Here is a 26,563-nt window from a genome sequence, read left to right on the forward strand (position 1 = left end):
AAACCTTTTTAGTTTAGTAGTTTTAAGTAGATTTAAGAGGGAATGAGGGGTTAATTGCAAACAGCATGCCAGTTAATAATGGCAAATGGAGATGCAGAGTATATAAATTACACAGAGTACTGTATGGCCATGCTTCAGTGTTGCCTTTCCAACTATTGCTATACCTGTGAGACCAAATTTGTAATCAGAAAGTTAGTAAGTAAGCAAGGAACAAACACCAAAAAGTACACTGTCTGGAACTTCATCCAGGTCATGAAAAAGTCTTTTGAACTAACCTGCCACCACAGAAATCACTTTTGTGAATATTCACCTTTGCCAGATTAGTCTCTCATCTTGCACAGTAACACAGCATAAACACTCTCTAATACTGATGATCAACTACCCATACTATTCAGAGAGTATATAATGAAACTGATTACGTGGTTTTTTTGTTTGTTTTGCAGTTTTGCTTCCTGGAGACAATACCCAGCTCAATTAATGAGATACCTAAATTTCATCTACCAAAATACTACTTCTTTTTTTCTTTTTTGAGACAGGATCTCACTCTGTCAGCCAGACTGGAGTGCAGTGCTACGAACATAGCTCACTTCAGCATTGGTCTCCGTGGCTCAAGTGATTCTCCTCCCACCTCAGCTTCCTGAGTAGCTGAGAACACAGGTGCACACCATCACATCTGGCTTTTTTTTTTTTTTGTAGAGACAGGGTCTCACCATGTTGCCTAGGCTGGTCTTAAACTCCTGGGCTCAAGTGATCCTCCTGCCTCGGCCTCCCAAAGTGCCAAGATTACAGGTATGATTCACCACACTCAGCCCCAAAACAGTTCTTAAGGTAGTGTCTGAGAGAACAGAGAAAGACATGGTAAGTATGTCTTCCCTACTATTAGCCTCAGCCACATAGCGCTGGCCATTCTGACTGATGAGAATGCAATCCTAGCCAACATTGAGGAAACTGAAAAAGGAGAAAACATGGAAAATGGTTCAATGTTGAGTTATTGCTAATAATGAGGGGATTTAGGGGGCTTAGAATTCAAGTCAGGAATACCTAAGCCAATTACTTACCTCTACAAAACTACTCTCTAAGCCTCAGTTTCTTCATCTGTGTAATTGGAATAATAGTACCCACCTCACACAGTTGTGAGGAATAAATAAAACAATGCAAGTAAAAAACCGGAAAAGCAAATGACTTTTCCTGGATCAGCTGGGCAGAACAAAATATTTACATAAATCATTATAATAGTAAGGTGTATTTTTTTTTCATTAAACAAAAATAAATGGAAATGTATCTCTAGGTCAGTAAATCAAAATTCTTACTTTTTCACCAAAATTGGGTGATGAGGTGGTGGTGTCTTTCCTCTGAGATGTCTCTTTTTTCCCACAGGATTCTTTGCTGGACATCCTGAAAAGCTAACATAAACATTAAAAATATGGGATTTTTTTTTGCAATAAAAAAGAAAATAAAAATTTGTCTTCTTTCAGTTATATAAAGATTGGAGTTTTACAATATGATCACTTTTTATTTTATTTTATTTTTTTTTTTGAGATGGAGTCTTGCTCTGTCGCTCAGGCTGGAGGGCAGTGGGATGATCTCAGCTCACTGCAACCTCTGCCTACCGGGTTCAAGCAATTCTCCTGCCTCAGCCTCCTGAGCAGCTGAGATTATAGGCATGTGCCACCATGCCTGGCTAATTTTTGTATTTTTAGTAGAGACAGGGTTTCACCATGTTGGTCAGGCTCGTCTCGACCTCCCGACCTTGTTATCCGCCCGCCACCCAAAGTGCTGGGATTACAGGTGTGAGTCACCACTCCCAGCACTATGATTACTATTTTTTAACCATTCCCAAGATGACAAGATTCTCTCATTATTCCACTTTTCTTCACTTACATTCTCCTTCAAAATTACCCACTCCTCTCCTTCAGCTTCATCTATTACCTTTCCAGGAATGAGTCTCAAACCATGCCTTGATCCCTGACTTCTCACTTAAGCATCAGATCACCATTTTCAACTGCCTCCAGGACTGCTATATTCTTCACCACCCACACTTCAAAGCCAATTAGTCATAAGTTTCATTTTCCCAAAACACCTTCAGTCATTCATTGAACAAGACTTTGGCAAATCACATGCTTTTTTTAAGTCTTCGTGTCATTACTCGTAAAATAGATAACCCATCCCACAGGGTTTTTGAGGTACTCAAACAATGGATGTAAAATATATCTTGCGGCTGGGCACCATGGCTCACTGTAATCCCAATACTTTGGGAGGCCGAAACAGGCGGATCACCTGAGGTCAGGAGTTCAAGACCAGCATGGCCAACATCATGAAACCTCATCTCTACTAAAAATACAAAATTAGCCAGGTGTGGTGGTGCATGCCTGTAATCCCAGCTACTCAGGAGGCTGAAGGAGGTGAATCGCTTGAACCTGGGAGGCAGAGGTTGTAGTGAGTCAAGATCACACCACTGCACTTCAGCCTGGGTGACAAGTGCGAAACTCCATCTCAAAAATAAAAAAAAATTAATATATATATATATATATACACATATATATCTTGCATAGGTTGGTATACAGTAATGTCTACATACATACTTGCTCGTATGGTTGTCTTTCTACTAGACACTGAGCTCCTTGAGTATGCTGTATTAAAAACTTAGGTGCTCATAAATGCCTACTGAGTGAATAAATGAGTGAATTCTTCTTCTGTGGAATATTAACTCTTTCATTCTGAACCACTTCCAATTCACTCACTGTAGTTCCTCTGTCCACCTCCCATCCCAGTCTCACTTTTCCAGCCCTGCTGTGGACCAAGTCAATACTGTTAGTGGATGACAGTATTGTGGACTATCCCAGAAAAACACTTATGTTTATGTTTATTCGGACAAATGTTTTATATTCATACTAGTGTGAAATTCCTATTGATTTTACGCAAATCAAAACATAAATGAGGGGACACTTCATGTGCTGGCCAGTCTTCAAGATGGCTCCTGATGATTCCTGATGCTTGGTAATCACACACTTAATGTAATCTGCTACCACAATGAATAGGGCTGACCTGTGTAACCAATAAGATATTGCTACATAGTGGTATGTGGCTAAATCATATAAGATATCATGACTTCTGCCTTGTTCTGTCTTGGACTGCTCTCTCTAGGGAAAGCCAGAGTGTCATGAGGACACTCAAAACAGCCCATGGAAAGGCTCACAAGGGAAGAACTACTGGCATCTTGCCAACAACCAGAACCAACTAACAGCCAGGCATGTGAGTGCGTTACCTTTGAAGCTGATGATCCTGCACCCCTAATCAAGTGACATGACAGCAGCCCTGGCACATATCTTCACTGCAACCTCACAAGACCCAAAGCCAGATCAACCCAGAAAGTCATTTCTGAGTTCCTGATCCACAGAAACTGTGGAGTAATAAATGTTTATTGTTGTTTTAAGCTACTATGTTTTGGTATAACTTATGCAGCAGCAATAGATGAATAACATTATTTCTTTAATTCTTCAAACATTGACGATTCCTTCTTCAGGATGTCTTACAAGCAGAGACCATGCTTAGAAATTCTTACAAAAATTCCCACAGAATCCAGATACTAAAATCTGACCCTTTTAATCTGGTTTCCAGTTGGTGTTAAATGACATTAACATACTGAATCTAGCTTTCAGTTAACCATCTAGTCATTTAGAAATAAAAAATCATCATGAACGACAGTAAAAAAAAAAAAAAGAAATGAGAACAAGAATTATTGGATGATGCACAGATATAGTTAGCATTTCTATAAGTTATAGTCAGTGTTATCCCATTTTTAATTGACTGTTGAGCCATGAGTCAACTATACACTCAGGAATACTAGATAAAAGCTGTGCGGGACGATCACTAAAAGGGATTTAGGACTATAACTCACAGAAGCTCCACAGGGATAATCTGTTCCCATTAAACTGGGGAGAGGTTAAACACACACACACACCCCTCCAGACATATACTTCTTAACTATAGGGGGAGGAGTTAATTTCCAGTTAGTGCTTCAAAGTGCCAAATAATCATGCTATCTCTTCCCCGGGGTTCTGAAACAAGTAGGAAACAAATAGACCACGAAGATTGGCGTTTATCAACTTAATTAAGAAAAGCTAACTGGAAGCGCGCATCTTGTTCTTGAGACTAAATTGGGCTTCCCTCTCCTGCCCTGCTGCCTAGAAGGTTCGGACCAAGCCCAAGCAGGGCAGCCAGAAAGTTCACGTTTTTCTCCTTTCTGTCCCAGTGGATTTATCACAGGGGGCAGAAGAAAGAAACAAGAGAGGCTCGAATGTCAAGTAGGCACTAAGAGTGAAGGAGAGAGAAGTATGGGGGACAGGGGACTTACTAGCATATGTTTTGGGGATCTGAAACGCATCAAAATCAAATGACCCGAAGCTCTACCCACTCAGAGCTCTGGTTATTAAAAGCCTGAAAACAAGGCACAATAGAGCAAAACAACTAATTTCTATCCACTAGCCACACCGCAGAACTGCTGATACTGGCAACATGAAGACTAAAGCAAAAATAAAAACAAAGAAAAAGAGCGTTCGGGTCACGGTGTAGGTGAGGGTGCGAAATCAACAGACCCTAATTCCAAGTCAGCTGGATGAACAGGCAAGCTCCTCAGCTGCTAGTAAACCGCCGCGGCCCGCGGGCTCCGCACGAACCGACCAGACCCCAGCACCTGGCAAGGGGCAGCCCCGGAGGCAAGCCGGGCCAGAACCACACCCTCCACGGAGCAGGCTCGTCCCCGGATCCGCCCACAGAGTCGCCCCGCCCAGGTCCGGGTGACTCCTGAGTCCCCAGTCCGGCCGGCAGCCCGCCCGCCAGGATACTTGGGGCGGGGGACGAGGGGAAACCTGCCCAGCAAAACGTCAACGCACCCCGCAGTTCCTACCTTACCAGCGCCGGTGGCAGTGGCGACTCCGGAGCCCCAGGCCAAAGGAGAGGGACCGCCCCCACCCCCCCGCAACACACACACACCCCGCCCCACCAACTGTACGCCCGCTGGGAAACGTAGTTCTGCGCCCGGATCCAGACTGCCTACCCACCACTCCGCAGCGTTTGCTTGCATTTGCATTTACTTCCTCCAAAGCTTGAACTCCGGCCCCGCCCCCAGACTGCGCAGTGTAGTGTGGGTGCTGTAGTCTTTGTTCGGTTTGGTGGTTGCCCGGTGGGCCGGAGACGCACCGTAGAAACCAAACCCTCTTACCCAATTGGACGCCGTCCCCAGTATGCTTCTGCGCAGTTTGTGGTGGCGTCGTAACGCCTCGGGGAAAGGGAAGCGGACGGGCATCTGGAATCGCTGCCTCTGGCTTTCTGTTTTCTACTAACAGGATTTGGTCACTGGTTCTTCATCTTTTGTCTGTTGCACGCATCCCGCCCTCCCCACTTGCTTCCCCACTCCTTGGATCCAGCCCTGTGGGCATTCACGTCAGTTCTCTGACCCCGCCGTGAGCGCCACTCCGGGTCCCCGGGCGGGCTTGGCACGGAGGCGGTAACTATGGAGAATATGGCGGAGGAGGAGCTGCTGCCCCTGGAGAAAGAGGAGGTGGAGGTGGCCCAGGTCCAGGTCCCGACCCCGGCCCGGGACTCGGCTGGGGTCCCAGCTCCGGCCCCGGATTCGGCTCTGGACTCGGCTCCGACTCCGGCCTCGGCTCCAGCCCCAGCCCCTGCCCTGGCCCAGGCTCCGGCCCTGTCCCCGTCCCTAGCCTCTGCCCCTGAGGAGGCTAAAAGCAGTAAGTGCAGGAGGCCCAGATCTTTCTGCCGCAGAAGAGAGAAAGTGCGCCTTGCTGGGAAGTAGGGGAGGCCCTTCACCGGGATGGTTTTTATGGGGCAAGGCAGGATGAGGAAAATGGTGGGGAGGAAAGAGGGGCCCGTGTAGCGGCTAAAGCAGGGGTACAGAATGGGAGACGGCATCTTCATAAGCCTCGGGGATGTCACGGTGAGAGATATGTGGAGGTCAGGAATGCTGCAAATAGAAGGAAATAATGAGGTTAAGGGCTTTTTCTTAAAAGGGAATCTTTTCAAGGTACAAAAATAGGAAGTTACACATAATTTGGTAGTTTCCCGCAGTCCAGTCTGCCATGGTTAACTAAGTTCTTTCAAATGTGACATAGTAACCGAGGCAACCTGTTTACGGTAGTAGATCCTAGCTGCCAACATTTCTAAACCATTGCTGTCAACCAGCTTTTCTGCTTCGACAGCCACAAGGAGATGAGTTTTTCTCATTTCAGTTGTCTTTTCCCCCACTAACAGCTTGATTCCGAAGAGATTTTGAGGCTGAGTAGTAGTTTAGGAAAGAATCGACTAAATTTATGGATGTTTTCCCCCATACATAAATACCAATTGAGTTTTGTACTCCATTCCATCAGAAATAGACTGTTGAGAATTAATGGCCCATATTATTGTGCTTCTGAATGTGCCTGCATGTTTTCTAAGTGGTGGTTTATTGGACCATACAGGAATTTAAAAGACTGATGAGTAACACTTTCTTAAGGATCTTCTAACATTTTAAAATGTAAGGTCTAAGAAAGACATAATTTAAGTTCTTTTAACATTTAGTTTGTGGTCATAAATTGACCTTTATGTGCTTTCTGAATTGGAACTTAAAATAGTCTTTAATTCATTATTTTTCCTACTTCTAGGCCAGTTTTGAGTTAAATATTTATAAAACGTTAGATAGTTATAGATAGGATTATTTTGCAGTTTTGAAACAACATACAAATTGTTGTAGATTTCAGAGTAGGGCTAATCACAGGAAAGACAAAAGTCAGGATGCTTCAGGTAAGCCTCTTCTCATATAAGATCAGAGCTTGTAGGTACAAAATAAGGCCAGTTGTTTCTTTAACTACAGTGGGTAGGGATGGGGGAGGCATGGGGAGCTGAGAGGGTTCCACCGTCCTAAGTAGCCTCCTACCTCACTTCCAAGTTGTATTTGTTTATATTAGTCAGAAGTGGTTCAGCAGCTTTAGGAAATGCATGCATTCTCTACCTCCTCACCATCAAAAATATGTTAAACATAGAAAAGACTTATCTGTATATTCCAAAATTTACAAATATGTAATTTGAAAAATGTATACTATATGGGAAACTGAAAATGCATTAGTAGGACAAATATGTAATGATTGAGAAGTCTGAAATGCATTAGAACCAATACATATATTAATCACATTTTAAACATTATTTTTAGTTGATCTAGTTAGTCCTTTGAAATCAGTCATAACTAGGTAAGATGAAGATAGCCTATCTGAAATAGAATTGAAAATTGAGGAAAAAGTAATAGAATAAGTTGTAAAAGACCCTCCTAGCATCTTGGAGACATCTGATTTAACAAGAAGTTTGCCTGTTGACTTCTGGATTAATAGTGTGTTACAAAAAGCAGATTGAGTATTTTGCATACAGATTGTCTGATACGCACTATCTTAAACCAGAAGGTGATTTCAGAGATGTTTGTAGGCATATCATGCATTTTTAGACAGATCTTTGTTTCTTCAGTAGTAGACCACAGGATTTTTAGTTTTCTAACTTAACCAAGCTCCTTTCTTTTATTTTGTGCTATTTAATAGAATAATTTCAATAGGCACGTCTTTATTGATTGCTGTTTATCTTGTTTTACATACACAGATCTTTGAACTCTGGAACCAAAAGCCTTTATGGTTACAAATTAGATAGGTTAGTTTGTACACATGGATTCATTTCTGGAATAAGTTTTTACCTGTTTATAGAAATTATATCTCATTATAACTCATTTGACCAGTATCTGATATAGGAAATTAACCAATATTGTTTGTTGCTCCTTTAAAAATAAGGTGAATAACCAGGCACCAGCCTATACTCCCAGCTACTCAGGAGGCTGAGGCAGGAGGATTGCTTGAGCTCAGGAGTTTGAGGCTGCAGTGAGCTATGATTGAGCCACTACATTCCATGGAGGCTGGGTGACAGAGCAAGACCCATCTCTAAATAATAATAATATGAAAAATTACCTTTTAATAAATTTGAGCAGGAATGTCTGATAGTGCTGAATTGGATTCCAAAATTATTGACACAGTGTGCTACTGCATCCAAAAAGTCTAACAATTTTTTTAACTTCTTGTTTAACAAACTTTAGTGCCTCCTATCTGCAAGTTACTGCATTAGGCACTTAGCCATCAGAAAGATGAACAAGAAATAGGCCTTGTCTTCTGTTGATTATTTGTGGGGAAAGTGAACAAGGACACAAATTATACAAATGGGTAAACAAATGAACTGATAGTGAAGCTCGGAGAGGAGTAGTCAAGAAGGTGCTAATATGAAGAATTGAATTTTAAAGTCTCAAGGTTTTAAATTGTGTAACCTAATGACGTAATATTAGAGGGCCCCGTGGTTTATCCCACCATCTCCTGTCTCCTTGGGCTCTTTACGTATCAATTTCTCCTAATCTTAATATATATTCAGTCTGCACTTTGTAATTGTTCCTTTCCCTTGGAATGCACGTATATTCAGGTTTCCCATACTTAAAAAAAGCAAGTTACAGTCTGATTCATTTCCTTTTTTATACCATCAAACTTCTCAAAAAAAGAAAAACCTAATTTTCTGTATTTCCTTTCCCCTTCCAATTCTGTTTCTACTCTGAAACACCTCCCTGAACCTGTTTTCTTAAAGGTCACCAGACATGCTTTCTTGATGTCTGTAACTGTTTGTGATATTCAGTGTTGAACGTTTTGCATTTATAGACTCTTCTCCCTTGGCTTCTGCATTACCTTGATTCCCCTTACCATTTATTTTTTCTGAATCTACCTTCCTGATTCTTTCTACTTAATTTTTCTTATAAATATCTACATCTCTCATACCTCACTACCAGATTATATCTATCTATAATAATCAGTAGCGGGTTCAGCAACAGGTAGGGAATATATCCCCTACCCACCCACCCCAGTCAGAACATGTTAAACTTATTTTAGACTTATTCATGTATTTCCAAATTTAATTTAATTTGAAGAGTGTGTAATGCTTGAGAAACCTGAAAATGCATTAGTGGGACAGATATGTAATGATTGAGAAATTTGAAATGCATTAGAATTAAAATATAAATCACATTTTAAAATTAATTTTACATAGCCTAGTTAGTTGTTTGAAATCAGTCATAACTAGGTAAGACTGGGTCTTGGCTTTTTCTCTTATTTTTCACACTTTTTTTCTTAGGCTTTCTTATTTATTCTTATAGTTTCACCTAACGTGTTACTTACGATTTGTATCTCTAGAATCCCTCCTGAGCTCCAAAAACAAATTGCCAGCTGCCTATTGTACATTATTGCTGGAATACTGTACCAGTAGTACATCAAACACACCATGTCAAAAACTAAATTTTCCTTTCTCTTTTCCCCTTCCTTTCTGCCAAAAGAGTTTCTTCTATCTTGTTTGCTTAATATACCATTATTCTCAACCACATAAACTCAAAACCTTAGAATCATCTTTGATTTTATCCTTCACCTTTACTTCTCATATCCCAAGTTCTGTTGCTTATTTTTTTTACCTTCTATTCTGTCCCTTCCCATTGCTAATTTTCTCTGTTACTGATCTTTGGTATTACTGGCAGAGACAGCCTCCTGAAACTCATTCAGATCATATAATTCACTTCCTCAAAAACCTGCAGAGACTTATCATTACCTGAAGAATAAAGTTCAAACTAACTTGCATAGAATTTATGTTTTCCTTGGTCTGTACTGCATCTTTGGCTGCACATATTTCTACTGACTCCATCCCCCCAAACATACCACATTCCAGCCAAGGGTGGGGTGGCATGGTTGTATGTTTTGTACCACATGCATTTGTTCATGAGGTTACTTCAGTTCATGAGGCCAGTTAGCAAATCTCTACTTAATAGTGTTCATTTCATCCTATCTCATATGATAGTTAGAAGTTGACATATTGCCTTCTCCCACCTGATTGAAAGTTCTTTGAAGATAGAAAACATGACTTACGTTTCCTTCAGTATTTTGTATAGGACAGAAACATTTTTCATAGAATTATTTTGACTAATTAGATAAAACTTTAAAACTAAATTTATACAGTGGGGTCTCCCCCCAACTTTTCATTCTAAAGCACACTTGTTATTTTATAAGCCGAGTTGTGGCAGTATTCCCCATCTAGGTACATAACACTGTGTTATAGGAAATAAACTTCTATACGATGTGATCAATAAAAATGGAACTAGAATACAAACTTAAAGCATAATCTTCTCAATTTTTTTTTTTTTTTTCAGAGAGACACATCTCAATTCAAAGGCAGCTTGCTGATCTAGAGAAGTTAGCTTTTGTAACTGAAGGAAATTTTGACTCTGCCAGCTCATTGAACTCAGATAATCTTGATGCAGGTATTTCCATGATTGGGGTTTTTTTTTTTTCCTTAGTTTCTAATAATTTATCATCTTTCAATTCACAAAAATAAGTTTGGTAAGAGTAGACTTGTTTATTGTTACTGAACTAGAACAGTGGTAAAATACAGTATTTTATTCAGGAAATTGGCAACCGCTTATGTGCAAAGTTGCTATGGAAATAAGTTATTTTACAACTCCTCAAGAAAATTACAATTTCACAGATGTCTAGGGGCTGTCTATTCGGCAAGTTAGGAATGGCATTTGGCTACAAGTAACAGAGGTCCCAAAAAACAGTGTCTTAAGAGGTTAATATTCTGTCAGGTAAGTGAAGTCCCAAAATAGGCAATTTAGGGCTGGTATGAGAGTTCCATGTTATCAATGCCCCACACTGCTCTCTTGCTGCTCTACTCTCCTTAGTGTTTGGTTTGTATCCTCAAGATCACTGACTGCGTGGTTTTTTTGAAGTAGGCAGTGTAAAAATAAAAATTGTACCTATACTCTATTGTACTATATATGAAAGATATTTGTTGGGTTAAAAATTATTAATATGAGCTGACAGGTATGTAGGTATAAGAGAAAAAAGAAAAAAATTACTAAATGAGTTATTAACGATTCTTGCTGTATATTTTATTGCTTTAAACCTGAATTTGAAATTTAATTCTTTCATCTATCAAAGTTTTTATTTGAGATACATTATATTTCTAATTAAATAAGACATTTTGATGATACATAATCTTTTTGAGACTATGTTAATAAAGAAGGCAGAACTTGTAAATTCAGTAATGGATATGGTGGCTGTAACTATGCGCCCAGTCTCAGAACAGCGGTTATATCAAATCCCATCTATTCCTTCCACTTCCTTCTTCCATTTTTCTAACTCCACATATTAACTGTTTTTGTTGTTTCCAGTTTAGTAGAGGAATACCACAGCACATACTTTTGCTCTTTGTCTAATCCCTGTCCTTTTGGGAGTGTAACTGCTGTCCTTTCAGCTGTCCAAAATACAGAGTATGCTCTCAGTGGCAGAAAATTTGGCCGGAAGGATATCATACAGTTTATCACTTCTTCAACCTTTGTTCCCAGTAACAACAAATGCATGAGCTAGCTACAGAGAGGAAAATTTTAGGGTGAAAAGACAATCACTGATCATGTGCTACAACAATTACTGTTAACTATCTCCTGGGTCAAGAATACTGACTTCTCCCTAAAGTTAAGAAAGACTTTAAGAAGTAGGAGGGGGAGCCCCCGTTAACCTCTTTGTAGCTGAATCCAGGCATTAATAACTAGAATATTCTGTGGTTTATTGATTCTTTTTTCTTTTTAAGGCAACAGACAGGCTTGTCCATTGTGCCCTAAGGAAAAATTCAGAGCTTGTAATAGCCATAAGCTTCGTCGTCACCTCCAGAATTTACACTGGAAAGTCTCAGTTGAATTTGAAGGTTAGTATTTTTGTGCTTGCAAAGAAGTAATATATATGAAATTCAACATTTATTACCAGTTTTGGCATTTTATCATGAATATAATCAAATATTTTCAGTTTAAAATGTGAGGGGTTTAATGCCCTCATTTCTAATGTATTTAATAAAACACCATATAGCTTTATAGGCAGTAGAGCTCTATATGACACAGTTTAGTTCAGCAAACATTTATTATGCATCTGTTGTATACTGAGTACTCTGACCCTGGGAGTCCATTTTGCTTCTTGAACAATGTTTTAATAAGTTTTCCTTTTATTTTACACATATTTTGGAAGGTATAGTACATGTAGTAAAATAAGAAAATAAAATAATTTGTATGAATATTGGAAAATACAAGATAATATCTCTTTTTGCTGATGGCTTAAAAAAACTACTAGAGTTAAGAGAATTCAGAATGGTGGTGGGATACAAGATAATTCAGAAATCATAGCCATTTTCTACTTCAGATAAATGGAAACAGAAACAAATATTTCAGTTATAATCATGATAAAAATGACACAATTTGAGGGAATAAGTTCAACAAGAGGACTCATCATGAAAAGAATAAAATCAAAGGACAGAAAACAAGAACTTTTCAAGTTAAAGGGCTTCCTAAGTGAATTATATGAATTATTATAGCATTTTTGGGAAAAGATCTGACAACATCTTTTAAAATTAAAAATACGTATATCCATCCACCACACAGTTCCTCTCCTAGAAGTGCCTTAGAAGTAAAAGAATTGAGGTTGGACACAGTGGCTCATACCTGTAATCTCAGCACTTTGGGAAGCTGAGGCGGGAAGATCACTTGAGGCCATGAGTTCAAGACCAGCCTGAGCAACATAGTAAGACCCTGTCTCTATAAAAAAGTGAAAAAATTAGCCAGGCGAGGTGGCCTGTGCTTGTAGTTGCAACTGCTAGAGAGGCTCAGGTGGTAGGACTGCTTGAGTCCAGAAGCTTGAGGCTGCAGTGCCATAATTGTGCCACTGTATTACAGCCTGGGCAACAGAGTGAGACTCCGTTTCTTAAAAAAAAACCAAAACCAAAAAAAAACAAAACCAAAAAAAAAAAAAAAAGAAGTAAAAGAATCAACAGGCACAGATAAATGTACAAGAGTATTCATTGCAATATTTACTTAGTAACAAAAACTTGGAATTAAAAGAGATGATTGAATAAATTATGGTATATACATACCATGAAATATTATTATGTAGCCATTGAAATGAGTATATTAGATATGTACCAGCTAACTTAGAAGTATTTCCATGGTCAACTACTAATGAAAACAGCAATTGATAGGGAAGATTTTATAATATTCCATTTGGTTAAAACAAAAAGTCCCACCCTCAAAAGAAACCTAAGTATCAATCTTAAACATATGTACATTTATATTTGTATATGATTATGTGAGCACAGAAATTGTAAAATATGGTTGGAGTGTCAACCAGTGTTGATAAAGCAGCTAGTAAGAGACACCCAGAAAAGATGTTGGAACTATGCTGGAACTATTTTCTTAGTAGTACTGCTAAAAAGATTATCACTAGTTATTTAGGGAAAGAGAAATTAGATGCTAATTTAAGGACCATCCTGTCTTTTAAGTTTAGTTCTGTATAAGAATGTATGATAAACCATATGACTTCTTATGAAAATAAAGGTCTCATTTCAATTAAAAGGATCTCTTTCATATTCTTTACTTAGGTCATTGTTTAGCCTTTAGGTTTGGTCTCCCTCCAAGTTATTCTCTTTTCTTAAATATTTTCTTGTGATATTTCTTTACTTACTCATGGATGTGGTTCTGTCATGTACATTAGGCTATTGGGTTCTTTCACATGGTATTGATCTGGTAGATGGTGAAGATATGATAGTTTTTGTCTCAGTGAGCAGGTTTCAAAGTAGTTGACGTATAATTGAAGGTAGAAGCAACCAGATCTGCTGAAGGAATGGATGTGAGGTGTGAGAGAAAGAGCCAAGAATGCTTGGGTTTGGGACTTGAGCAAGTAGAGAAATGGAGTTGGCCTTTACTGAGCTGGAGAACAGTGCATTAGGACCAAGTGTGGGAAAGAAGGCCAGAACTAGAAATTTGGGCATTTAAAGGGTGAGATGCATCTAAGTGGAGATGTCAAGTAGCCCATAGGTTATATGAATCTGGAGTTCAGGAAGAATGTGGGGCTAAAGATATGCATTTGGGAGTTGTCAGAAGACACATGGTATTTAAAGCCGTAAGATCAGATAAGTAACTAAAAGAGTACATATTGATGGAAAAAAGAAGTCATCCAGGACTAAATCTTGGAGCACTTCAGCATATACAAGTAAGAAATGAAGGTATAAGAAAAAGGCATTAGAGATGACTTACAGGCTTTGAGTTAAGAGCAACTGTAAGGCATTATCATTCAAAAAAAGTAAAGAGACCTAATGTAAGATAAATTACCAGTTTAGTCTTGACAAGTAGGTTTTGAGATGCTGACTAGATAATCAGTTACATATCCTTAATAGGCAATTGGAAATAGGGATCTGGCTCTTAGGAATGAATTAGTACCTAGAGCTATAACTTGGGATTCCTTTAATTGGAATTGTGAAAGGAGCTAAGTTGCCAAGGAAATGAGAAAAAAAGTCACTTAGCCACCCAAGCCTATGGAATTTCTACCATTTTAGGGCATGAGAGAAGGAAGAGGATCTGTAAAGAAGATGAAGAAGAGTGGGAAGAAAACCAAGATAGTACCATGTCATAGATGAAGAAGGGTCTGTATAATGGCAAATATATCAATAGCATGAGGCAAAGATGAAGCCCAAGAAAAAGTCACAGTGGCAGAGAATAGGATAAAGCTGAATCCCAAAGATGCTAAATGACTAATCCAAGATAAAACAGATAGTCCTGGCGGAACCAGAATTCAAACCTGGATCCCTCTGTATTTGTGTATATAGATACATATACATATGTATATATGCATACACATATATCTCATGTATAACAATTGTGTAAACTAAAGCAATCTCATTTGAGTAATTATGACATCACAAATGTAAGGGTAATTCCAATTCTTATAAAATAAAACTTGCTTATAATTTTTGATAATTGAATATTTAATCAACAGTGTATGATAACCAGCCATTCTTTATTTTAGGTTACAGGATGTGCATCTGTCACTTACCTTGTCGACCAGTGAAACCAAACATTATTGGAGAACAGGTGATCAGATATTAGATTTTTTTAATTTTTAAATTTAGTCCTTTTTAAAGAAAGCATAATTTTTACTTACTGTGAAACTAAAATATGTATGTTCAGCAGTGTGGTTTACTTTAAAATTCTCTATCTGAGTCCTTTCAGATTATCATAATAGGAAAACTATGAAATGTATGAAAAAAATAATTGCTATATTGAAGTTCTCATTTTACAGTTTTTAGTTTAAGTCAGATAAATTGCTCCTTTGTGTTCAAAATGAAAATTAACTCATTTACTAATTTTGGAATGGAAAATTTAGAGAGTAGTTTTTTCTCTTAAAATTTCGGTCATGGAATAGGAGCTTCAATTTCTGTGATTTAGTAAATATCTTAGTATGTTTTGATTTAATTCATCTTCCCCATGTCCTTCCTTTTGAGTTCAATCTTAGAGAATCAAGAAACTTTCAGAAATCTTAGTAACTTTTTAAAAAATACATGTGTTTTATTTTTAGGGTAGATTTGACCTAAGGGGAATACAAACTGTAAAATTTTTTAGTGACACTATCCTGAATGCATATTAGCGTAATGAGTTCCTGTTATTACATTTTCTTTTGAGTCACTAAAAGCAGTATAGTGTTGACAAAAAAGAAAATATTCCATAAGTAGTAGTCAAAACAGTGCCTGGTCAAACAGTGCCTGGTCCATCAGCCTAGTCTAAGATATTTTGAATACGATAATCACAGTACCACAAGGAACTTTGGGTAATGTGCTTCACTATTTTCTATTTGCTGTAAGGTTCCAAGTAAAAAGGAGGTAGCAGCACTAAGAGTAAAAGGCATCAAAACTAGGAAAGAGCCATTGGAGCAGTCTTTTGTTCTCAGCTAAATGAGAAATTATGAAGTGAAAATTTGTTTACTTGGTTAAGTACGCTTCTAATTATGTCTCTAACATTCAGTGGGGTACTGGAGCTGGCTCAAATTTTCAGAAATCTTTCAAGCTGGTTGTTCAGTATGGCCACCATTAAAAATTAAGTTATATAAACCTAAAAATGAATGAGTTATATTAAAAAACAAAGGTAACGAATGTTCACTTCATATCATTGTTCTGCTGTATTTTAATATTATCTGAGCACTTACAGTTATTTACATCTATTATGTCTGCTGGGTGGCAGTGCTCTGTAATGGTGTAATAATGCACATCTTTTCCTAAATTCACATTCAGTGATGTTACATTGATAGCTTAAAATCTATGACAGTTGTAGCTTGAAATTGGCTATAGCGGAGTATTTATGCCACAGAAATCTGCAAATACTACAAATCAGGGCTTTATTTTCCTGGAGAGCCAGTTAATAAGCATTTACCAGCACACCACTCCTAAAATTACACCATTTTTAAATGCAACTTATAGAAAATACAGTGATTTTCTGATTGGAATGAATGAGAAAAGCTAGGAAATTAAACTTCTGGCCTATTGTAAAGTGAGGTTTAAAAGTATATATAAATACAGGTAAGGAAGTTAAGATACTTTCAAAGTCATATGGCAAAATTAAAATTATCTTCTATACCATTAAATCCAAGACACTAATGTACTGAAATTTGCAAACATATACTTCTGTTTCATTGTCTTAGCAACTTATTTAAATACTCTGTTTGATAGATAACCAGTAAAATGGGAGCCCATTATCATTGTATCATTTGTTCAGCAACAATCACCAGAAGAACTGATATGCTAGGACATGTTAGGCGCCACATGAATAAAGGAGAGACTAAATCTAGTTATGTTGCAGGTAAGTTGCGCAATCTCATTAACATATTAATGTGTAAATCCTTAAATAATGGTCCAGTTATTATTTTCAGACATCAGGAATATAAAATAATGCTGATTTAACCAAATGATTTAGTTCACTAGTCCATTACTTCAGCTTTTGGTTTTTTTCTGTAAGGTCTCCAAAAACATTTTAACATTCTCAACATATATATTTAATAAATGGTGTAGGAAAAAAGTAAGTGACACTCAAGTGACTATAGGTATTTTAATGAAAGATTATAGAATTGTTTTCCCAGTGACAGCTTTTACACCCTTAACTTCATGTATGTATTGTTGGAAAACACTAGAAAAAAAGATATAGTGAAATAAAGACTATTATTATTAGTGATATGAAATTATTAATAGCTTGTTACTACTTAGAGATCCCTTCTCAAGAATTAAATTAAGCACTAATGGCCTAAAGCATGTATTATATGTAATGAATAATTTCTCTGTGTCCAGAATGGCACTATGTACCATTCCTTTAAGAATTGAAAAAAAAAATAGTCACTGAACTATTTTTCTATAAAGCAAAATTTTCTCACAGAACCTAAGTTGAGAAAGTCTGACCTTGTGAGATATGTGACATGCCTCCTCACTGGGTAGAAAAGGGTATGTAACACAGTGCTAGGGAAAGTTACTATTATTTGGCATTTTAGAAAGAAAGATACAGTTGCCATTTAGTTAACATTCTGACTGTAATGTTATCAAGAAATCCAAACATAAAGGATCTCAACTTTCCCACACATCCCATATCTCATTTCTTAAATATTTAAAACATATGCACATATATACACATCAATATTTTATTAGTTTATAGCTAAATGATTCTAACATACTAAATGTAAAATCATTTTTTCATTACTTTGTAGCCATTTCAATGTAATTTGTGACTTGAAATCATAAGAAAATATTCTGAAGTCTCCCATGTTCAGGAAATAGAGTGATTCTTAGTAAGCCATGCTAGCTAATGGAATGCAGCCATATGGAGTTACTCATTTTCTAACAATTATACCATAGTAAAATATATTTAGCAAACAATGTAGAGTTTGATGAACCACAAAGGTATTTTAGGATTTTGTGCTTTCCTAGGGTGATTGTTCGTAGGTATCATAATACAGATGTATTGATGTGCTGGACAGTCAAGATAGTAAATTAACTTTCATTAATCAGATGTTTAACTGAGTGTTACTCTTTTATAGAGAGTGCTGAATAAATCAGTTCTTTGGTTTTGTTTTTTTTACATCTGCCAACCGTTTGCATTAACACAAAATAATATAAAGTTATTTTTCAAAATGTATATTTATTGTTTTAGATGTTTATAATTATTTTGTGTTTTCTTGGAAATCTTTTGTTTAGAATTATTTTGTGTTTCCCTGGAAATCTTTTCTTTTTTCCATCTTAGCTTCCACTGCTAAACCACCTAAGGAAATTTTGAAAGAGGCAGACACGGATGTACAAGTTTGTCCCAACTATTCTATACCTCAGAAAACAGATTCCTATTTTAACCCCAAAATGAAACTAAATCGGTAAGATAAATTGAAAACAGGGTTATGGGATGTTTCAAATTATTATAAATGTACCTTCTCTTAACCTTTATGTTCTAATATATTAAAATTTAGAACTAGGTGCAGAATAAAAATCATCTATTTTAACATTTTTCTCAGAAGGATTGTTTCTTTTTTTCTACCAAGCCAATGTCTTTATCAGAGAATAAGATGGCGTAAGCTTATATAATTACTGAACAAGCTGGTACTTTTGTGAGCAAGTTTTCTTTATAAATAAATAAATACTTGTTAATAGAATCCAACAGGATTCATAGTTTAATTTCACATATTTTTAGTTCTTATAGTATTAAATTTGGAATATGTTTTCAGGTCTCCTTTTGAAATAGTTTGTACAGTAACTAGGAACTTCAGTTCATTACTCTTAAATGAAATAAAATCTATGCAGGTGAAGCCATGGTAAAGTAAAGTTATTTCAGATTATGATTTCTTTCTAGGCAGCTAATATTCTGTACATTGGCTGCTTTGGCTGAGGAACGAAAACCTTTGGAATGTCTAGATGCTTTTGGAGCCACTGGTAAGTGAGGACACTTTTTTGGAACCCAATTTTATTTATTCGATTTTACAGTATTTTTTCTTAGAAAATGTATATGGGCAGTGATGTAAAAAAATTAAAGATCCAAGGCAAAATTTTTAATTTTTTATTGTGAAAAATTTTAAATGTATATTAGAGTATAATAAGTGAGTCCCTGTGTATCCATCACTTACTTCAAAAATGAGTGGTTCATGCTCAGTCGTTTTCTCATTGTCCTCATACCTCATATCCTAATCTTTTTATATCCATTAATTTGAAACAAATAACAGATATATCATTTCATCTGTAAGTATTTCAGTTGGATCTCTAAAAGGTAAAGATTTTTAAAAAATAAAACCACTATACTGTCATCATACTTTAAAAATTAAGAATAATTCTTTAATATCAATTGTTTGCCCAATCATCTCATAATATGTTTTAAAAATCAAATCAGAATGCAGACAAAAACTATATTTCAATTGTTGGATATGTCTAAGTCTCTTTTAAATCTATGGGTCCTTCTATCATTTTCTGTGAGTGTGATAATTATTTGTTGATTTAACATGTCTTTTGACCTATAGCGTTTCCCACAGTCTAGATTTTTGCTGATTGTATTGTTATGGCTCATATAACATGTTCTTCTATCTCCTGTATTTTTGTAAATTGGTCATTTGATTAGATTCAGATACATTTTTTTTTTTTTTTTGCAATAATACTTGTTTGCTGCAATCAGGCAGCACCTGATGTCTGGTTGTGTCTCTTTTTTGTGTTGTGATGATCATTGCCTAGCCTTTAGACAGTGGAATAAAGTGAAATTTTAAACATTGAGAATATTCTTCTCAAAAGACTTAATAGTAGAGAAAAGATAATAGAAACAGTAGAAAATTTCTAAAAAGCCTCCATACCCAATCCAAGTCCTTCTTTATAAAGATTATAAGAGTACATTTTTGGGGAGTTTGTGCCAAAAGAGTGAAAGCATGAGTTAGCTCTCCTTCCTAAACTCCTCTCCTCAGGGAAAAGTAGTGGTTAAAAGCATGGACTGTGGAACCAGACTGCCTGAGTTCAAATCCAAGCTTTATCGCTTGATAGTTGTATGACCACAGGAAATTGTGCCTCAATTTGCTCATCTATTAAAAGAGGAGACTACTGCTACTACCATGATGATCAGCATTAGTACTGTCTCAGTATAAATATGGTAAAAGTGATGAGGTGATGCTTCTGATTATTTCCCAAGTCACTTGGATTTGAAATTTGAATCGTGTTTTTACTCCTTGTTTTCCTGTTAACTCTTCCCATATCTACTCAGCCACCAGGTCTGTTCTAATTTTTCTTTTCTAATATAACTCACAATTTCCATTCCATATCCACCAATTTAATGATTTCATAGCAAGCCTATTGCAGTAGCCTCTAAATAGTACCCTTCCTTCCAGTCATTTCTCTCCTCCAGTTTGTCTTGCCTGTTACTTCTAAACAGCTATTCCTCTGAAGCACCACATTAATGTTACTAATCAATCAAAAAAGTCATTCATCTTTATTGCTGAGAGTCCAGACTTCTCAGACTACATTTAGTATCTTCCATATCTGATCCTAACCTGCTTGTCCAAATTTATTTCTCAGTATTTTTCACCATACACCCTTTTTCTTTATTCTTTTGAGACAGAGTTTTGCTCTGTCACCCAGGCTGGAGTACAGTGGTACCATCTCAGCTCGCTACAACCTCCACCTCCTGGGTTCAAGCAATTCTCTTGCCTCAACTTCCCAAGTAGCTGGGATTACAGGCGCCTACCACCACGCCTAGCTGATTTTTGTATTTTTAGTAGAGACAGGGCTTCACCATGTTGGCCAAGCTGGTCTCGAACTCCTGACCTCAGGTGATCCACCTGCCTCGGCCTCCCAAAGTGCTGGGATTACAGGTGTGAGCCACCGCGCCCAGCCTCTTTACTGTTTTTTAAATCTGAAGTCATTAAAGCTAATATCTAAGGAATGTATTTCCAGCCTCTTCTTTTAATGTGCCTTTGTAAACTTAGATCAGGTCTGGAGCAGTCATTTTGCACATTTTGCCATTCCTAAAATGAGGATGTCAGAACTTACCTCACAAGCTTGTTGTGAAAATATGAAAAATACATATATGTGAAGTCCATAACACATGGTATTTTTCCATTCATGAGACACGTGTATGGAAAAGATGGTCAGTATTTCCAGTACATAAGGGGTTTACTAATCTATGTTGGCTGTGCTGGTGTTGCCATCTCCCGTTTTGTAATGAATGTCCCTTATGACTTTAAGCTAGTAGATATGGAAAAACTGTGAAAAGGGGCCCTTTTGTTCTGAATTCTTCCTAATCATTTGCTTACAAATTTGCTTTTTTGTTTTTGTTTTTGGTTTTGTTTTTTTTTTTTGAGATAGGGTCTTGGCACCATCTCGACTCACTTCAGTCTGGACCTCTAGGAGGTGATCCTCCCACCTCAGCCTCCCAAAAGTAGCTGGGACCACAAGCGTGCACCACCATGCCCAGCTAATTTTTGTATTTTTTTGTAGAGATAGGGATTTGCTATGTTGCCCAAGCTGGTCTCAAACTCCTGGGCTCAAGTGATCCGCCCGCCTCAGCCTCCCAAAGTGCAGAGATTACAGGTGTGAGCCATCGCACCTGGCCACAATTTTTTTTTTTTTTTTTTTTTTTAATTCACAGCAATGCTATTGTGCAGTGTTTGAAAAGTGTTGGTCTAGAAAAGTTTTTCATATTTTGGTCCATGATGGTAAACTTCAGCAAGAGGAATTCCAACTTCCCATCCTCCCTTCAAGCAGAGTAATCCCATTCGTATAAAGTATTCCATGGTCAGAAAAAAAGCAAAAAAGAAAACATTTTCCACTATTCAACAAAATAAAAAGCATACATAGAGATTTTATTTGAACAAGGATCATAAAAAAGGTTTATAAGAAGTATTAGTTAAAATCTATTAGACACATTTTTAGTTATAACCTTTCTTGAGAAGCTTTGTAGTAAGAAAGAATAAGATTCATGAAAACATTAAATTTTGAAATAATTTGTTATTTATAAAACTGGATGTTGTTATACTGTTTTTATTCTTTAAAATTATTACAATTATAAAACTCATTTTCTTCCCCATTTTTCCTAAGGGATAATGGGATTACAGTGGGCAAAACATCTTGGAAATGCAGTCAGAGTTACAATCAATGACTTGAATGAAAACTCTGTGACACTGATTCAGGAAAACTGCCATTTAAACAAATTGAAAGTGATGGTTGACAGTAAGGAAAAGGAAAAGAGTGATGATATTTTTGAAGAAGGAGAGAAAAATCTTGGTAATATTAAGGTGACCAAAATGGATGCCAATGTACTGATGCATTTGAGATCTTTTGATTTCATGTAAGTAGAAAAGACTTGCCATGTCACTTTCTAAACTTATCTGAAATTTTGGGGACGAGGGGTAGTTAAAAATTAAGACAGTTTTTTGTTGTTTATTTATTTAAATTAATGCCATTTTTTGACATTGGCCTAAGGTATGCAGTATGAAAATTTTCTAGTATTTGAAATAAAATGCCTGGGCATGTCACTTTTCCTCTAACTCGAATTTATTTTTACGTGTCTGATACATCGATACTGTCATTTTATTACTTAATTTCAAAACAGAATTATGTACTTAAAATATATTTGCAATGTACTTTTAAATCCATGGAATTTTATAATTAGAAATAATTACAATGGTATAATTTTTGTTACTCATATGACTTTAAAATATGTCTATATTCTTTCTGATTTTAGACATCTAGACCCTTTTGGAACATCAGTGAATTATCTAGATTCTGCATTCAGAAATATAAGAAACCTTGGCATAGTGTCAGTGACTTCTACAGATATCAGTTCTTTATATGCCAAGGCACAGCATGTTGCCCGGCGTCACTATGGATGTAACATTGTCCGAACTGAATATTACAAGGAACTAGCAGCCAGAATTGTTGTAGCTGCAGTGGCAAGGTACCAAATTGCCAACAGTGTACTTAGTGTGTTTCAGTATTTGATAAAAAGAGATAATATTACAAGAAGTACTTACCTTATTATTCAAAATATGCACAAAATATAAATTCTGTATTCCTTATCTGTAATACTGGTTTTTAATCTTACATGGTATCTGTTGTAATTTTATTTAAAAGCTTATGCCTGAAATATTCAGTTTACTCTCAAATTAAAATGTTACTGAAATGAAGTATAAGAAAGAAAAGATAAAAGTGAAAGTTAATTTTCAGTTTATTTCAACAATGTAGGATAAAGGATAGCAATATGAAAGGAAAAGCAAAAATTGTTTTGTTTTGTTTTGTTTTTTCGCCATGTTGCCCAGGATGAAACAAGCCTCCTGGCCAACATGGTGAAACCCCGTCTCTACTAAAAATACAAAAATTAGCTGGGCATGTTGGTGCAGACCTGTAATTGCAGCTACGATTACAGGTTGAGGCACTAGAATCACTTGAACCCAGGAGCCATATGCTGCAGTGAGCCAGGGTTGCTCCACTGCACTCCAACCTGGGCAACATAGTGAGACTCTGCCTCAGAAAGAAACAGTCATTTCTTTTATATCCATTCTATTTTATCTTCTTTATTTATATAGTTTGAATAAAATGATGGCTTACAAACTTGATTCTCCAAAATGATCTTACAAAATGGGAAGTTCTCTCCATTTCTCACCAGGATTTCCAAACAGAATTTGAAAACAGTTATTTTTTAAAAGGGTGACTTTTTTGAGCACTTACTATATGCAGATTATGCTAGAATAATATAATATAAATGGATATTGTGAATATAGATAATGGATAATCAGCCAGCTCACTTGCCAGCCCTAATACTAGTTTCAGAGCATTTAAGTAGAAATTTCTACCTCAGCATAAATACAGATTATTAGACTTCATAGACCTTCAGGGTTGTTTCTAATTACCTGAAAACTGATGTTTACTTTATGCATGCTAAGGACTTAACTGCACATACTTAAAAATGTCTATAATGTAATATCAGCAAATTCAGAGTAATATATATATAAATTAAATTTAGTATATGACTGCAGAGTACATAAATGGTATATAGTAGAGCTTAATCCAAAAAGTCTGTAAAATTAATGGTGGAAAGGCCTTCGTTCTTTTTTCACTCAATTTTCAGTAGCTAGCATACTATCCTGCATATAGTCATTACTCAATAAATAGATACTGTTTGAAAGAAGCTTTTATAGGAAATAAAATAAAAAGGAAGCAGTGTGGTGGTGATGATAAGAAACAAAGTGAAAATGACTGAAAACCAGAAAATATTGCCCTATTGAGAGGACATCACAAGGGAAAATGTCTAGAAACTGAACACCCTCCCCAGCATCTTTTATTTCCTGTGTTTCAATTTCTGTAAAAGTTACAGTAATGATCTTTTAAAAGCACTGCTACTGAGAATCGAATTTTTCTTGATGTCCCATAACTTATCCATAGTATACTGTCCAGGTTAATATTGTCAGTATAATGCCAAACAAGGGAAAATGATCAGCCCACAAAATAACTTTAAAAAATTTATTATAGAGCTGCAGCCCGATGCAACAAAGGCATAGAAGTACTGTTTGCAGTGGCTCTGGAACATTTTGTGTTGGTAGTTGTGAGAGTTTTGAGGGGACCTACTTCAGCAGATGAAACAGCCAAGAAGATTCAATACCTGATCCATTGTCAGTGGTGTGAAGAGAGAATTTTTCAGAAGGATGGTAATATGGTAGAAGGTAAATTCAAGTTATATATTATGTTTAATTTATCTATAATCCTCCACTGAATAAGCCTTTATCACATCCCTAATTATACATATTGTTGTCCTTTGATTTTAAAGATTACAGTGCTAACTTTGTTATTTCCTATACTGGATTTCCTTTCGTCAACAGACAAGACATTCGTGTGAGTTTATTAAAGTTATTTACTCATGCTGTACAATATATGCTTTCTAGCTCTGCCTTCTATCGAAACATCTAGAAATAACTTAGTTTCCACTCTCAACTAATTTTAGGAACATAAGTCAGATTACGTTTTTTCCAGGCTGTTACAAATCATCAATTTTATAAAAATAATTTTCATGTTTCTGGCTGTGTATAAAAGCCATCAGTTATAAAATGCATTCAATAAACATTTATTGAGCCTCTACTATATGCCAGGCCTGGGGATGGGAAACAAGGAAAAAGCTGTAGTTTTGCCTTCATAAAGCTGTTTCTGTTTGTTTCAGTTCTGGGACATGGAAACAGTCGCTCATTGTTTTCTGTTAGGTTCTTGGTATTTTATGAATTTTTGAGTTTAGCACTTATTATGTTAAGTTGCAGATTTTTTTCTCATCTTTTCACTTTTTCTTTTTTAATCTGTCTTGCAGAAGTTTTTTGTTGCTAATTGAATGTTTATGTAGTCTGGATTTTGCCTGTAGTTAGAAAGAGCTTTCCTATTCCTGGATTATTCAAAGTAGATTAGGTTGTATTGAATAGTACACCTTTCCTCCACTGATTTGAGAATACCTTCTTTATCTTATACTAAATTTCCACATGTATTTGAGTTTGCTTCTAGATTTTCTGTTCTGTTCCAGTGGTTGGATATTTATTCATACACGTCTATCATACTGTTTTGACTATAGAGGCTTTTCAGTGTCATTTAATATCTGTGATGGCAATCCCTACTCAAAGCTCTTTGTTTTCAGTGTTCCTGTATTGTTCATTTGTTAACTCCTTAATATAAAAGTAAATAATAACCCAGTTGGCATATTATTTTGATGACATTAAATTGGGGAGAATAGATACTGTGATTTTTGAAGCTTCCTACAAATATAATATGCTTTTCATTTGTGCAAGTACTTTAGTATAATGTTAACTGATGGTGGTAATGGAAGGAATTCTGTCATGTTCCTTACTTTTAGTTTCCTCTAGTGCTTTCTGTTTTTTTATTTTTTTCAGATGGAGTCTTGCTCTGTCACCCAGGCTGGAGTTCAGTGGCACAATCTCGGCCCACTGCAACCTCTGCTTCCTGGGCTCAAGCAATTCTCCTGCCTGAGCCTCCCAAGTACCTGGGACTATAGGCACACACCACCACGCCCGGCTACTTTTTGTACTTTTAGTAAAGACGGAGTTTCACCATGTTTGCTGGCTAGTCTGAAACTCCTGACCTTTAGTAATCTGCCCGCCGCATCCTCCCAAAGTGCTGGGATTACAGGCGTGAGCCTCTGCACCCAGCCTCTAGTGCTTTCTGATTCAAGCATAATACTGGCTTTTCATCTGCAATACATATCATTTATCACATTAAGGAAGAATACTTCATTTCCATTTTTATTGTATTTTGTCAAGATGTTGAATTATGTCATAATGCATTTTCAGCATCTGTGGAGATGATTATGTGGTTGTTCTCTTTAGGCTTACTAATTTGATTAATTGTAATAAAAGTTTCCAATATAGAACCAAACTGGATTTTGTAGAATAAACTATTGTCAGGTATTTTTTTAATATGTTGTTATATTTTATTTGCTAATTTTTAAAGGATTTTGTTGTTTCATGAGATGGTACATAGTTTTCCTTTGTAGCATAATTTTAGTTGGGCTTTGATCTATCAGTTTATACTCCCTTCAAAAATAATTTGGAATGCTTCCCTTTTTTTCAATTCTTAGGAATTGAAAAACTGATTTTTTTTTTTGAAA

The 26,563-nt window shown here is 36.4% G+C and overlaps 2 protein-coding genes across 22 annotated transcripts in view; one reads left to right on the forward strand and one right to left on the reverse strand.

Moving 5' to 3' along the window:
- Positions 1-5,048, reverse strand: part of SWT1 (SWT1 RNA endoribonuclease homolog) — a 130,685-nt gene extending 125,637 nt beyond the window's left edge. For 8 of the 21 annotated variants that reach the window (XR_010137494.1, XR_010137492.1, XR_010137491.1 and 5 more), the window contains exons 1-2: positions 4,907-4,970; positions 1,311-1,403 (exon numbers count right to left, since the gene is read on the reverse strand). Coding sequence is in view for 15 of the 21 variants with exons in the window: in XM_054550282.1 (XP_054406257.1) it covers positions 1,311-1,394 (84 nt within the window). In the remaining 6 variants the exon portion in view is untranslated. Of the gene's footprint in view, positions 1-1,310; positions 1,404-4,354; positions 4,703-4,906 lie in introns of those variants that run through there. The other 13 variants (XR_010137497.1, XR_010137495.1, XM_063716766.1 and 10 more) reach the window with 9 other exon arrangements.
- A 223-nt stretch (positions 5,049-5,271) lies between these two features.
- TRMT1L (tRNA methyltransferase 1 like) overlaps positions 5,272-26,563 on the forward strand; it is a gene marked incomplete at its 5' end in the record, with an annotated part of 38,635 nt that continues 17,343 nt past the window's right edge. The window contains 10 exon segments of the mRNA NM_001133219.1: positions 5,272-5,747; positions 10,253-10,363; positions 11,692-11,805; positions 14,946-15,010; positions 16,639-16,768; positions 18,194-18,317; positions 18,791-18,870; positions 22,006-22,255; positions 22,652-22,864; positions 24,436-24,626. Of these exon segments, the coding sequence (NP_001126691.1) occupies positions 5,513-5,747; positions 10,253-10,363; positions 11,692-11,805; positions 14,946-15,010; positions 16,639-16,768; positions 18,194-18,317; positions 18,791-18,870; positions 22,006-22,255; positions 22,652-22,864; positions 24,436-24,626 (1,513 nt within the window).

This window comes from Pongo abelii, chromosome 1 (assembly GCF_028885655.2).
Source record: "Pongo abelii isolate AG06213 chromosome 1, NHGRI_mPonAbe1-v2.0_pri, whole genome shotgun sequence".
NCBI lineage: Eukaryota > Metazoa > Chordata > Mammalia > Primates > Hominidae > Pongo > Pongo abelii.